This window comes from Peromyscus maniculatus, chromosome 6 (genome assembly GCF_049852395.1).
Source record: "Peromyscus maniculatus bairdii isolate BWxNUB_F1_BW_parent chromosome 6, HU_Pman_BW_mat_3.1, whole genome shotgun sequence".
Taxonomy (NCBI): Eukaryota; Metazoa; Chordata; class Mammalia; order Rodentia; family Cricetidae; genus Peromyscus; species Peromyscus maniculatus.
In genome coordinates this window covers 64,230,639-64,244,521 of record NC_134857.1, presented here as the reverse complement: position 1 = coordinate 64,244,521, position 13,883 = coordinate 64,230,639, and the positions used below count along the sequence as shown (strand labels likewise).

General features: G+C 52.3%; 1 protein-coding gene across 9 annotated transcripts in view; it reads left to right on the top strand.

Annotated features, from left to right (window-relative positions):
* Tmem131l (transmembrane 131 like) overlaps nucleotides 1-12,974 on the top strand; it is a 147,123-nt gene extending 134,149 nt beyond the window's left edge. For 4 of the 9 annotated variants that reach the window (XM_076574313.1, XM_016003826.3, XM_006985317.4 and 1 more), the window contains 8 exons: nucleotides 78-235; nucleotides 989-1,171; nucleotides 3,970-4,048; nucleotides 5,217-5,299; nucleotides 9,222-9,348; nucleotides 10,255-10,346; nucleotides 11,840-11,979; nucleotides 12,540-12,974. In XM_076574313.1, coding sequence (XP_076430428.1) covers nucleotides 78-235; nucleotides 989-1,171; nucleotides 3,970-4,048; nucleotides 5,217-5,299; nucleotides 9,222-9,348; nucleotides 10,255-10,346; nucleotides 11,840-11,979; nucleotides 12,540-12,824 — 1,147 coding nt within the window. In that variant the 3' untranslated portion in view covers nucleotides 12,825-12,974. The remainder of the gene's footprint in view (nucleotides 1-77; nucleotides 236-988; nucleotides 1,172-3,969; nucleotides 4,049-5,216; nucleotides 5,300-9,221; nucleotides 9,349-10,254; nucleotides 10,347-11,839; nucleotides 11,980-12,539) is intronic. The other 5 variants (XM_076574314.1, XM_076574315.1, XM_006985318.4 and 2 more) reach the window with 2 other exon arrangements.
* Nucleotides 12,975-13,883: the final 909 nt, after the last annotated feature.

The window sequence follows — 13,883 nt, the reverse complement described above, 5'->3', positions numbered from 1 at the left end:
TTTCACGTGACAGATCTCAAGCAGAAACTGTATTATGTCATGACTTGGAGATGTGATCTTTCTCATGGCTCTCCCAGGCCTTCTGAACAGAGTGAACTAAAGCTTGTGTGCAGTGACTTTGAGAGGCCAGAGCCAAGCAGCGATGCCAGAAGCTGGTGTGCCCGGGACAGCCCTGGGGAGATGTGTAAAGCTGGCGTGGACATTTTGGGCAGCTCCCCTGCACAGAGAGAGGAGGGTACGTAGCACAGAGCTGTGAATGGTTTCCTTGTAATCTGTTCTTTGAAAGTCTTGAGGCTTCGAGAAATATCATGTCAGCTGTCTTTACAGGCCACGTAGCTGTTGGCAACTCCAACAGGAAGTTGTCAGGGTTACCTCAGAAAGCACATGCTCTTTTGAACCTGAGAACGGCTGATGACCCCTGAGGTCCTTCTGTTCCCAACTGTCATTGTGCATACAGTTAAAGGAACAGGGCCAGTATGCACAAGACCTTAGGCAGGGCCCCTGGGGGAAAGGGCCGAGCCAGGTGAGTTGGGGTGTAACCGACTCACTTGTAAACTGGTAGTTTCTGCATATGTAGCCCTGTCGTTTCTGGATCAGACTGCTGGTCCACCAGGGCTCTCTTGGGCAGTTCAGTACAATAGACTCGATTTGCTTGATAGACATTTCGCTTATTCCTAGAACCATTTGCATGTAATACAGTTGTTTGGCAGTGTGAGGCTCACGGCCCATGTGCATTCTAGGCAAGGCTCCTCTACTGAGTTCCACAGAGCCCCGGAGCCAGTTCTTAGATGAAGGTTCTGCTTGGTCCTACTGTCTGCCCGCAGGCGGGGCACACTTACCCCGTACCCTGATGTTTCCTCCAGTCCTAGCTGAGCAGAGGTGGAGGCGTGGACCTGCCCTCCCCTTGCCATGCCCCTTCTCCCCTGGCTACCAGTGGCCCTGGTGGGAACTGCCCTGGTGCAGCACAGCCCCTCTTCTGCCTCTCCAGACAGTTACTACCAGAAGTCGGAGAAGAAGTGTGCAGACAAGTTTTGCTCCGACTCCAGCTCTGACTGTGGCAGTTCCTCAGGCAGCGTGCGGGCCAGCCGGGGCAGCTGGGGCAGCTGGAGCAGCAGCAGCTCCGACTGTGACAGGAAGCCAGCGGTGGATGCACAGCACTTCCTGCTGCCCGGTGAGTCCTCCTGCCTGCAGCCCATACAAGGGCCAGGGGTCCCTTGCAGAGGGCAGAGCAGATGGGATGACTTTGAGGCTTGGTGTGCCTCACTCAGGCTGTCGGCTTCACTCTCTTCCTTTCTCCTCCTGGTCACCGCGGGTACTGATTTCTGTTTCGTTTCCATCTTTGAAACACTTCAAAGACCTATACATTTGTATGTCTTCTTACTGTGCTAAAATATTTCACAGAACGGACCGTTTTTAAACCATTTTTACATGTACAGAGGGGGCACAGTCTGTTCATTCTCATTGCTGCACAGCCATCCCCGCCGTCCACCACCAAAACTTTCCATCTTCCGTACTGAGACTCTGTACCCGTTACATAGGAACTCTAATTCCCCTCCAAGAAACTTCTGTTCTCTGACCCTAAGCATTTGGCTGCTTGGTTATCTCCAGTGAGTAAGTCATGGATGACTGTAGACACGCCTGCCTGTCTTCTGTGGAGTCTGTGATTGTAGATTGTGTATGGTTGTTGTGTGGAGATCATGGACGATTGTGGCCCATGTATGATTGCCTTATGTGGAACAGATATGATTTTTGGATCATGCTTGGTTATTTTACGTGGGTCAGATATGATTATCTTTTGGTGGATGGTTTATTCCACCCACTTGACCTCCTTGGGACTCATCTCTATTACAGAACATGTCAGTTCCCTTCCTTGTCAAGGATTAATGACATCCCTTTATGCATGTATAATATCTTTGTTTATTGGATATGTTCATCAGTGGGTAGTTGGTTGCTTTTACATTTGGCTATTATGAATAAGAATAATGCTGTTATTGGCACTTCTCCTCCCGTATTTTTGAGAATTTAGTGACAGGAGAGATCAGAGTCATGATTGTATTCCTGTCTCCTGGAATTAATAACTTTTTTCCGAGTTTACTGTTGTAAACGGTTTTGTTGTTGTTACATTTATTTGCTATTGCATACGTGTGTGTTTGAGTGTTTGCATGCATACACCCCCCAGACTCAGCATCCACCATGTCACACGTGGAGGTCAGAGGACAACTTGTGGAAGTTGGTCCTCTCCTTCTACCCTGTGGGCTCTAAGGATTAGACTGAGGTCATCAGGTGTGACATCAAGTGCCTTGTTACACTCGTGCACACACACACACACACACACACACACACACACACACACACACATGCTCACTCACAGGGAGGAAAACTGTTGGTCATCTACCCACTTTTCTCTCCCCAAGCGACTCACTATCATGAACTTTTTTGCATGCTTTTAGTCCATTTTTTGTTGTTGTTGTTTTATGCTCATAATTCCATCGGAACGATGGGGAATTGTTTGTTCTTGGCTTGTATAATGAGACACTAGCTCAAAACAGCATTCTGGTTTTCGCTGACGTTTTTACTGGTCCTGTGTCAGCAGCTCGCTCTTGAGTTGTTCTCCACACAGTGAAAGGGACATGCAGAGACTCGGGGAAGCTCACTCTGAGTGGCCCTGTGTGTGCGGAAATGTTCACCTTGGGCCCATGCGGCCTGAGAAATGCAGGCGAGTCCTGCTCCCCGTCTAGATGTGTGCATGAGGGCTCAAAGACGTCCTTCACGGCCCCGCACAAGGCAGTATGCTCGGTGGCCGTTCGTGTTTGAGCTCGGGATTTCCCAGAAGCCCAAGGCACTTGCCACTGTCTGCTGTCTCCTGCCCTCCCCATGAGGGGTGCCTACAACAGAAGCTGGTAGACAGGTGTAGTGAGCCAGGCCTGGGAGCCCAACACTGGCGCTCAGGGAGCTGATAGCAGGGATCATGGCTTTGAGACCACGAGGCAAGACCCTCAGGAACCTAAAACATGCAGGGCTGTGGTACAGCTCAGTGGCTTAGCATGTGCGAGGCTCGGGGTTCAAATCCAATTTCAAACACCAGAAAGGAAGAGGAGGTTGTGAGAGACAGCCCTGGAGAAGGCCCATCTGTGACTTCTTGTTCCCACTCCCCCATTCAGTGTTTCCCGGTGCTCCCAAAGTTTCACCGCCACCGATCAGTGCTGTGTGGCTATTTGGCAATGTGCTTTAGGTAGGGTTCTCTCGGCCTCCATGAACAGACCAGCCCCTTCTTCAGAGGAAGTTTCAGCCTCGTGGAAACAGACTAGATAAGGGACAGCCTTTTGGCATTTTATTGGAGTAGAAAGGTCTTCCTTCATGGCTAGAGGCAGCTTGGTTTTGACACACTCGTTTTGTACTCTGTTTATCGAAGGACCAAGAGTTTGTTAGGCAGCGCGCACAGGGGGCTTGAAGCGAAAGCCTGACTTTGAGAAGACAAGGAAGGCAGTTTTGCTCGGGAAAAGGGGTGACATTGGAAGAACTGTTAATAGACACCATGAATAAAACTACTAATGGTGTTACTAGCCAGTGACACAGGCCCCTGTTGCTGTCCTGACTGAGGTCATAGCACAGCAGGAAACCATCCCTAAGCTTGGGTCCCCGGCACCCACATAAAGGCCGGTGGGGTGGTGGCTTGGAGGGCAGGGCAAGGAGAGACGTTTAGAGCTCCTAGGCTTAGTTCTGTGTTCAGGGCCAGGCCCAGCCTGAAACACCCAGCTAGAAATGACAGGGGAAGACAATCAATATGGACCTCTGGCCTCCACACGCATGTGAACATGACACACACATGCAAAATACACAATGAAGAGACTACGTGACGGTCAGTTTGATGTGGAAATAAGTCCCTCGTTAGGGGCCCATGGGAACGCCTTCTGCATCTGAACACAGAGTCTGCACAGTTGGATTGATGGTGTGTTGCTTTTGATGCAGGAGACGGGGTTTCCCCTCAGGACTTTCCACAGGAAGCTTCCGTCCCCTTGAACCTCTCTCACCACATCTGCAGCCCCACGTAAGTGCTGAGGATCCTCGCTGCCGTGGGGTGATAGTCTGCTTTCTCTGTTAGCGAGGTGTGTCTCGGTGCTTTGCTCTCTAGGCTGAACCATGGAAGCCTTTTTAAAGATAATGAAAAGCAACATCTGACTGTGATCGTGGTCAGGGCTTCTGTGGGGATCCTCTGCTTTTGCTGTCTTCTCAGCGCTGTGACACACTGGGACTTGTGTGAAGCAGAAAGAGGAACCGTCTCCCCAGGGCTAGGCCTTGAATTCACTCTGAGCACCAGTGGCTCAGAAAGCCTCCAAGGAACTGGTAGACACATTTACAGTTCTTCTGTGTGTAATCTACAACATTAGATTAAAAAAAAAAAGAGAGAGAGAGATACAGTTGCTCCTAGGTATCCAGGACTTACACATACTCCCAACTCTACAAATACTCAAGTCTCTCATATAACATGGATAATGGCATATGCCTGTAATCCTGGTACTCAGAAGACTGAGGCAGGAGGATTGCCTGCGCTTCATAGGACTAAGGCTAGCGAGTACTACGTGGTGAAACCCTGTCTCAAAATGACAGTATTCTCGTAGAACTATTTCTGTTGATCCTCCCCTGTACTAGATTACATCGTCTCTAGATTACTGGTAGGGTAATACAATAGAAATGACTTATAGATTGAGGTCAGACGGCCTTGTTTAGGGAATGACGGCAAGGGAAAACGTGTGTATTTTCAGTGCAGACTTGGCCTTGATAGGTCTGATTCCACAGTACCATGGCAGTTGCCATGCAGACCTTCCTCCAGGTATTTTCAGGTCACCCCTGTGGGACCTGGGATGACCAAGGGCCCGCTGGACCCTTCACAGTGAGAGGAATGCAGCGTCAGCACAGAGACAGAAGACTGCAGTGTTTGAGTGTGTGCAGACGTGGCTGACACAGAAGAAAGCTGTCTGTGAACTGTCTGTCAGAGGTAGAAAGCACTGCTGTCTGTCTGTACAGGCAGATCGGAAGCTGCAGCCCACCTTACGGCAGTCCAAAGGCGTAACCCTCAATTCTCGCCTGGCTTTGTGAATCTGCATCTGTATGTGTCCGGCGGGACTCCTGTGAGACTCACATGAGATCCAGTTACGCGGGTTTTGGATTTCCTTGTGCAGGAAAGTCATGGTTTCCTGTCCTCCCTTTGCCCACAGAGATGTGAGTGGCTTGTGTCAGTTCACAGAGTCTTCCTGCCCCAGTCTTCCTGCTGCGCCCTCAGGTGCTGGAGCAGAGAAAGGTGAGGCTCTCTGTGGCAGACGTCAGCCAAGCGCTGTGCATGGCTTCCTGGCTGGGAGCTGGAGAAGGAGCTTGGGTGGGGGCCTCTCCCCAGCCTTATCCGCTGGCATTAGGAGGGCACCTGCGTTGTGGAGAGACAGCAGCTGCCCCAGCCAACCCTTCTGCATCCTTGTTAACCCCCTGGTTAGCCAAGACTCAGACAGACGTTACACAGACTTGCCAGAGCCTTCCACTGCGCTGAGGTCACTTTCCCAATAAGATAACAGAAAGCAGGCGGGGGTGCGGCCCAAGAGGAGCCAAACTGAGGTGGGAAGCCAGCCCAGACGGTGGGCTTCCTGTCCTCGCCTGGCCCTCTTCTCCCCAAGCCGCCAAGCGGGAGCCCATTAGCTGGGCCCCAGCAGCCTGGCTTCTGAACCAGGACTGAGGCAGCGTTGAGCACACTCCAGGCGGTAAGACACTGGCCCCAGACTGGAGACTGGGGTGGTCAGAAGGAGCTCCTGCTTCTGCCTGGGGTCTCCCGTGAGGAGTCGCTCTCTTCTTGTTTTGTTAGGGTTTCTATGGCTGTGAGGAGACACCACGTTGACCCCTGAGACTCTTATAAAGGAAAACATTTCATCAGGGCTGGCTTACAGTTCAGAGGTTTAGCCTATTCATGGTGGCAGGGCAGGCAGACGTGTTGCTGGAGGAGCTGAGAGTTCTTCGTCTTGATCCTTGGGCAGCACAAGGAGACTGTGTGTCAAGTGAGCACAGCTTGAGCATGTATGAGACCTCAGAGCCCACCCCCACAGTGACACACTTCCTTTAACAAGGCCACACCTTCTAATAGTGCCACTCCCCATGGCCCAGCATTCAAACACATGAGTCCAAAGGGACCATACCTGTTAAAACCACCACACTCCTTCACTATCAGTTCCCAACTCTTCCATTCTCTTCTTCTTAGTCTTCTCTCTCTCTGTCTTTTCTCTGGCGACCTGTTTTATTACGGGACTTCTTCCTATCAGGGTCAAGAATCATGGCAGGACATGCCTGGTGTTTACTCTTCATGGCAGCATTAGCTCTGGCATGCATAGTCGTTGCTATGCCTAGAAATTCTTGACAACCAGAACGCTGTTCAGATGGAGGTGGAGAGTTCCAGGCCAGCCTGAGCTATACAGCAAGGCAAAAGCTGTTCTGTCCACTGGAGACTTGGGAGGAAAACTTAAGGCTCTGCTGCCTCACAGATGTGCTCTCAGCTGGTCAGATCATTGATGGCAACAGATCGTTCCTAGTCATTAATCCATATAACACAGATGTTTCCAGTGGAAGAAAATATAGAATCCCGTCATTTCTACTTTGCCAAGCCAAGATTGGGAGGAAGCAGGCTCTATTGTCATTTCTGTGAGCTAATAGAGGGAAGGATTTAATTAATGCTGGGGAACAATTAAAAAAACAGCAACAAACTCCAAATACTCCAAACTCCAGGGCTCTCATGGCTCAGTAGAAGAGCACAGCTTGGCACGCACAAGGATGATCTGGGTTCCCTCCCCACCACCAAAGGCTGGATCTCCCTGGGTGTGTGTGACTCTGCTTTTGTATGGTCTGTTAGGGTTTCCGTGAAACCTGGGGTCCCAGGCTGGGTCTGTGTGTGGGTTTCAGCTGTCTTTACCTGGTAGACAGTAAGAATACAGTTACTTTTTTTTAAATCCCCTCTTGCATGCCTTGGCCGTGTCCTACAGTGGTAAAGAAACCCGTTGTCTCCTGGTCTAGTGTGTGGACATCGTCCGACCCATTGTGCTGGTCTCCCCCTCCACGTTTGTCCCCGCCCTGTAGAAATGCCTGGGCCTGGGGCGCAGTGTCCTGGACTTCATATGGAGCTGTCTTCACGTTGCAAAGCTCATGGCGGTGTTGCTGGTCCTGCCTGCCCCTGGCTCTGAGGAGCAGCACACACGCCCACCTGCTGGCCAGGCCTGGCGTCCCCGACCACTCTCTCCTCATGGCTCACAGTTGCACCTGCTCTTCCTTCTGGCCCAGCTGCCTTCTGCCTCATCCTAGTTATCTGGCTTCCTTCTTACTACAAAAGAGAACAGCTGTTCCAGACCTTCACACGTTCCCCACCCACACCGGCCCATCCCGGAAGACCTCCGCTCTCTCCGGTTACCACCTTCTTCTCCAGTGAGGCTCTTGCTCATCCCCTACCCTCCTCCACCGGCAGTTTCGGTCAGAGTGAGTCCTTCCCATCAGTACACAAGTATGCGGTGACCCCTCCCATCTCTGGACCCCAGCAGCAGCCGTGAGCCGCCTCTGGGCGCCCTTCCTGCCTACTGTTGGGTTTCTCAGCTCCTGTTCCAGAAGCCTCCTGAGAGACTCTGTGTTAGAGAACGGCATCCCGCTGTGGTTCTTGATTCAGTTGTTATCACCCAGTGTGACCCGGTTCTTCCCAGCCTGAGCCTCGGTGCCTGCTCAGCTCTCTCTCCTGTCGCCGGCTCCTCTGCCAGTCTCCTCCACGTTTAAAACTTCCAGTCTCGCCTTAGATTCTGACACCTCTCAGATTCCTGTCTCCGGCCTGGGCCTCTCTCCCGAACCTCGGGCACGTCTTACAGCCTTCTTCTGTTTTAACCCCTTTTCCTGGAGTTCTAGCAGCTTCTGAACACCAAGTACTCAGTTTTCCAGTCTCTCTTCCTAACTAGGCCCCAGACCCGTGAGCCATCCCGGACCTTTTCTTTCTTGTGTCTCACCCGTGACCCACAGTCTTATTCTAGCCCTCCTGACCTTCTCAATCTCTGTAGTCTGGAGCTTTCTCCCTCTCCTTCCTCACTGTCCTGCTCCCGGCCGTCAGTCCCGGTCCTTAGGTAACACTTGCTTATCAGTCGCTTCCTAAGAGGCATCCTGCTCCTGCTGTCCCCTGTCACCATGATCCCAAATGGGATCACATGACTGTCAGGGCTGGGAAGCCCCTGAGACGGGACTCAGTACAGCAGGGGCAGGAGCATTCTGTCAGTTCTTCCCCTGTCGCCCCAGAGGAGGCACAGCCCCATGGACCCCTGGTCTTAGGAAACTCAAGTCTTAATAACGGGTGGAAGCATTGTCCTCCAGAACCCGCCCTGTGTTAGTGGTGCAGCCACAGGCGGACGTCGGCCGTGACCCGTGTGGTGTGGCACAGCGCACTCTCCGGCAGGCGTGGGGGCCCCCTTCCAGAGTATATGCCTTCCTCCTGCTGGCCGTGAAAGCTAGACATGTTCTATGCGGTGCAGGATGGCCTGGCAGTGAAGACTTTGTGACAGACTGCGGCCCAGACTTCCCCAGAGGGATGATTGCTATTGTGTCTTAGACATAGGGCGGCTGTGCCGGCTGCACCAGCGGGAGCCTTATTGCATCTGTTTCCCCTAGTGCCAGGTGTCCTGAACAGCTCCAGAGAGATACCTGAACAAGGTGGCTGTGGACGTGGCAGGAGAAGGGACCCAAGTCTTCTTTCTCTCCAGCGGCCGGCGTGTCTGCCTGTTGCTCTGCTGGAGGCCCTGTGCTCCATGGCCTTGGCTTAGCACATGTCTGTGGAAAGATAGTCCTGAATTGACCCCCAGGACTTCCGCTGGCAAGATGTGCATAAACGGGCATGCCCGTGGGCACTTGTGACCAGCACTCCCAGTGCTCACCATCCAGGGCTTTCCTGCCAAAGCACAGGGCCAATCCCAGCCAGTCCCGAGTCCCTTCCTCCCTTTTACCATTTAGTCACCGGCTTCCCTCGGTGGAGACCCAGTCACACCCACCCTGGGACCTTCTCAGACTGCTCCTAGCAGGAGCTTCCCAGACATGAATGACTCATCCCGCATCGTCTGTCACCTCTTCACCAGAATGTTCCTTCAGTGAGGCCTGGACCACCCGACTTCAGATTGCCTCTGCCATGTTGTGTTTCTGCTCACTTGAACATACCTCCCTGTTCTCCTCAGGTCTGTATCCACCCGGAGGCCTGTGGCCTTCCCAGCCAGTGTGTCTGAGCAGCAGCAGCAGCTTCAGCTGCCCCGTGGAGAACAGTGCACCGGATGTGTCCCAGGAGCCTGCCTCCATCCCTGACAGGTAGGCCCCACTGCTCTGATAGAGCTCGGCTTGGCCTAAGACCCTGCAGCTGGAGCTGTTTTGTCTTCCTCATGGGTACCAGCACTGTGCCTTGGAGCTGGGTGTTTTCTGCCTTCCGGGGTTACGCCGTGCTGTTAAAGCAGCCACTGCGAGAAACGTGAAATCAAAGCAGGGAAGCTGGCAGCCCCATCAGACTTTGCTCTGTAGGTCGAAAGGGTGATTTCATCCATGGAACACATTCGAGAGTGCTCCTGTTTCCTACTCTCTGGCAGATCTTCATTTCCCTGGCTCATTCCTGAACACATTTATACATTAAATCGACCGGAGAGCCTGGCATCAGAGAATTGACACACAGCAGCCGCGGCTTCCCTTTGCCACACACTGTTACGTTGTTCAGTCAGGGCACCTGTGGCCGCCGCCGGAGGCACTGGAAGACGCGGCTTAGCTCCTTGCAGCAGTATTCCTGCCTTCTTTCCGTAATGAGCATCCGGTCCGAAGTGCTCAGTGTCCCGGTCCCAGGCTATCGTGCTGACTTCCAAGTGGAATGCTGCTGGTGTTCTGAGGACACCTAACATGGCGAAGCCCTTCGGGTGTATCCGGAGACACTGAGACCTTGTCTTTCCATGGTGCTGATAAAGCTGCAGCCAGGTTCTGTGTCTGGCTAACATACGCGGTGAGGATGGCAGGTTGCCCTTGATCCAGCCAACTGTCCTGCAGGTGGAATGTCATTGGCAAAAAGAAATAAGCCTTTGACTCTGACTTGACAAAACACATTGCTTTTCCCTAAGTTGGGGGCTTTGCAGATGAGGATGCAGGGCAGTAAAGCTACTTCCTCTGTCTTTACTTGATCTCGTGGTGTCCCGTCTTTGAAAGCAGACCTTGTTTTTGTTTGGTTGTGTTTTGTAGCAGTTTCATTGACTGGAGTGCATCCTGTGAAGGCCAGTTTCCGAGTGTGTACTGCCCGCTGGAACTGAATGATTACAATGCCTTTCCAGAAGGTAAAGCCTTTGACCAGTGCCAGTGGCCCTCTTTCCTTCTCAGAGCCAAAGCAAGGGGTGTGTGCACTTAATGTAGCAACTCATAGTGAACAGACAGACGAGGCGATCCTTCAGGAGGCTGCCGCTTGGATCCACTGTGCGTGCTGAAAGGGGCAATTTTGAATGAGCCCTCGGCAGCCCTCAGTCTGGTATCTGGGGGCTTCTGTGTGTAACCTTCCCTCACTTGGTCCTGTAGATCAGGTAGAACTGAGCCATTTCTATCTCTGTAGCCTTGACAGGGTAGCTTATCTATTGGGAGGTGGGGCACTCATCTTCAGCAGGCGCGTCTCCTATGGGATACAGACTCATTCTTCAGCATGCCCTGACTCTACCCCAGAGGTGTGGGGAGCCCTGCAGGAGGAGGAGGGAAAGGAGCCTGGAGCAGATGCTCAGCCTCAAGTCATATGCCATACTCAGTAACCTAAGAGTCAGTGAATGTCCGTGATCCCCTGGAAACTGCAGGATACAGTTGGGTCAGGATTTCTCATACTGGTGCCCAGCAAGGACTAAGGAAGTCCTGTGTCCAGTGTTCTTTTTGTTTTTTAAAGAAGTTTTTTTTATTCATTTTACATTACCAACCACAGATCCCCCTCTCATCCCTCTTCTGCTCCCCCCACCAGCATCCCACCTCAGCCCACACCCTAGCCTCTCCTCCGAAAAGGTGAGGCCTCCCATGGGGAGTCAACAGAGCCTGGTACATTCAGTTGAGGCAGGTCCAAGCCCTTCCTCGCTGCATCAAGGCTGTGCAAGATGTCCCACCATAGGTAACAGGCTCCAAAAAGCCTGCTCTTGCATCAGGGATAGATCCTGATCCCACTGCCAAGGGCCCCTTAAACAGACCAAGCTACACAACTGTCTCGCTTATGCAGAGGGCCTAGTCCAGTCCCATGGAGGCTCCACAGCTGCTGGTCTAAAGTTCATGAGTTCCCACTAGCTTAATTGTGTCCAGTGTTTTTTATTCTCACACGTGCATTACTGCCATCTTACCACAAGAGGGCGCGTTGGTGACTTTCTCCCCAGGATTGTGAGGTTTTTATGTCTCTTATTTTCTTGGTGATATCTGGAAGCACTTGGTTTACAATGACTTTATCAGGCCATACGGCACGTGTGCAGGTCACTGAGGCTGGAGGGGCAGGTAATTAACAAAGTGGAAAGGAACATAGCTAGGTTCCATCACCAGCACGGAGTGTGTTGGGGGCGTGCAGGGTGGGTAAGAATTTTGGACTCTTCTTTAGCAATGCTCTCGGTAAATTGTGTGCATTAGAAATATCCCCATGAGATGAACGAGTACAGACACACTCGCTCTGCCTGGTGGTGTGTCTTCACCTGCAGACTGGCAGGGACTCATGGCAGGGCTACCTCCACTGCCCAGTACAGTCGGCCCCAGAAAGCGTCTCATCCAAGAGTGAGAGCTCAGCCCTTCATGACCACGCTCCTCTTCCCATTCCTCATAGAAAACATGAACTACGCCAACGGCTTCCCCTGCCCCTCCAAAGTTCAGACCGACTTGGTTGGCCACAGCGCTCAGTCTACCTGGAACACTCCAGCCAGCACCCCCACTGCCTGGGAGCATGCCGGTTTCGTCAGCTCTCCGGTGAGTGCTGCCCTCCCCCCTCTCCTTCAGCGCTTCCTAACGCCTGTTCCCAAAGCTGGAACAGCGGGCTACCCACTGCAGCAGTGAGTTCCCATCAGGCCAGGCCGGTGGGGTTTCCTACACAAGAGCAGCGGCAGCAGCATCCTGAAGGATGTCATGTGTGGACAGATGGCGGGGACCTGCAGACAGGGGCGGGAAGTCTGTGACACGGGCCTTAAATGGCCTCCACAGCCTTCTTGCTGGGCTGTGAAGCGGAAGTTCCGCTGGCCAGTCGGGATTGCCCAACACGGTTCCTTCTCATGTCCATGCCACACATTTTTGTCACATGAAGGACATTTGGCCGAGTCCTCTGGATTTGCAAGTAGACTTACATGAAAATTCCATAACCTCCTAAAACAACCCAGAGTGTCCAGGGCAGTTTACCAGCTCTCAGGTAACTGGGTAGACACGACATGGCTGTATCCCCTGGGGTGTCTGGTCAGTCTCGGTGTCACATCTTGAAAGCCCCTTCTCGGTTTTTAAGCATTCTTCTCTTTTTTTCTTCCTCATTTCCACTCCAGTCCTACCTCACCAGCACCCGAAGTTTGTCTCCCATGTCTGGACTGTTTGGTTCCATCTGGGCCCCCCAAAGCGACGTGTATGAAAACTGCTGCCCTGTCAGTCCCACCACGGAACATTCGACGACCACGACGACCCACATGGAAAACCAGGTCATGTGCAAGGAGTACTACCCGGGCTTCAACCCATTTCGTGCCTACATGAACCTGGACATATGGACTAGCACAGCCAACCGCAACGCCAACTTCCCCCTGGCCAGAGACTCCAGCTACTGCGGGAATGTGTGAGGGCTCGAGTCTTGAGCAATGTGAATAAAGGGCCTTGTGGTGTCGATTCCTCCCGTAAACTGGTGGTTGAGATAGAGTACAACATTGGTGGATATTTTGGCACTTTTATATAAAAATAAATGTTTGTTTGTTTGTTTTTGTTTTTTTAAATCTGGGTGCCTGTTTTTTGAGCCCTTCATAAATGAGTGTTGGAGATTCGGCATCCCAGGATCATAACTTCCACCATTCAGGAGGGGAATGTAGCTTCTGTCCAAGCATCAGATCCCTGGGGATGCTGCAGAAAATGTGACTTAGTCCAGCATGTCTCTGGCAGTCAGGGCCTTGGAAGAGGACTTTGTAGGCTGTCCCTGAAGCCCGTAAGGTGAAGGCTGGTGAAACACCCCCCCCCCCAGGGGAAGACGCTTCAGGAAAGGTGCTGCTCTCTGTGTCCTTATGGTGACAGTTGTCCTTGTCCCTCTGCTCAGCCAGTCGGTGTTGGACTGCTGGGAAGTGGGTCCCCTCAGTACTAGTACCCAAGGGAGTTGAGTGCTGGTGGCAGATCGGTGTGTCTGCTTGTCACTGGTGGTAGAAGCCAGCTCTGAGGTGGCGGCATGTGTAGCTAAGTATATAAACTCTGGAAGCATTTCCAGCTTTGAATAAAAGCTCCTTATTTTTATATTCCACTTCGTCCTTGTTGGAGATTCAGGCGGGATGGCCTTTGGGTGGAGCGCTGCCATCCTTCACCTGGAGCTCATTCCCTTGACTGTGGTTATGGGGAACCCTGAAGGGAGACAGGTCCTATAGGCTTATAAAATAAACTGGAAATTGGCTTTCACTTCTTCAGTATTCGCTAAGCAGCTTCTTAGGGCTGGGAGCTGTCTCTGGGGCTGTGGACAGGACAGACAGGCAGACCTAGCAAAGAATAAGATGCTTTCCTGGTGTACTGCTGCCTCCCAGAGGCAGGACAGGGCCCCCAAACCTCAAAGGTTATTTGACACAGTCGTTGCGCTGAGGGGCGGTAAGAGTTGTGTGGGGTGAGGGAACTGGGCTGCGGGTCCTTTGAAATGGTTGGGAAAAGTC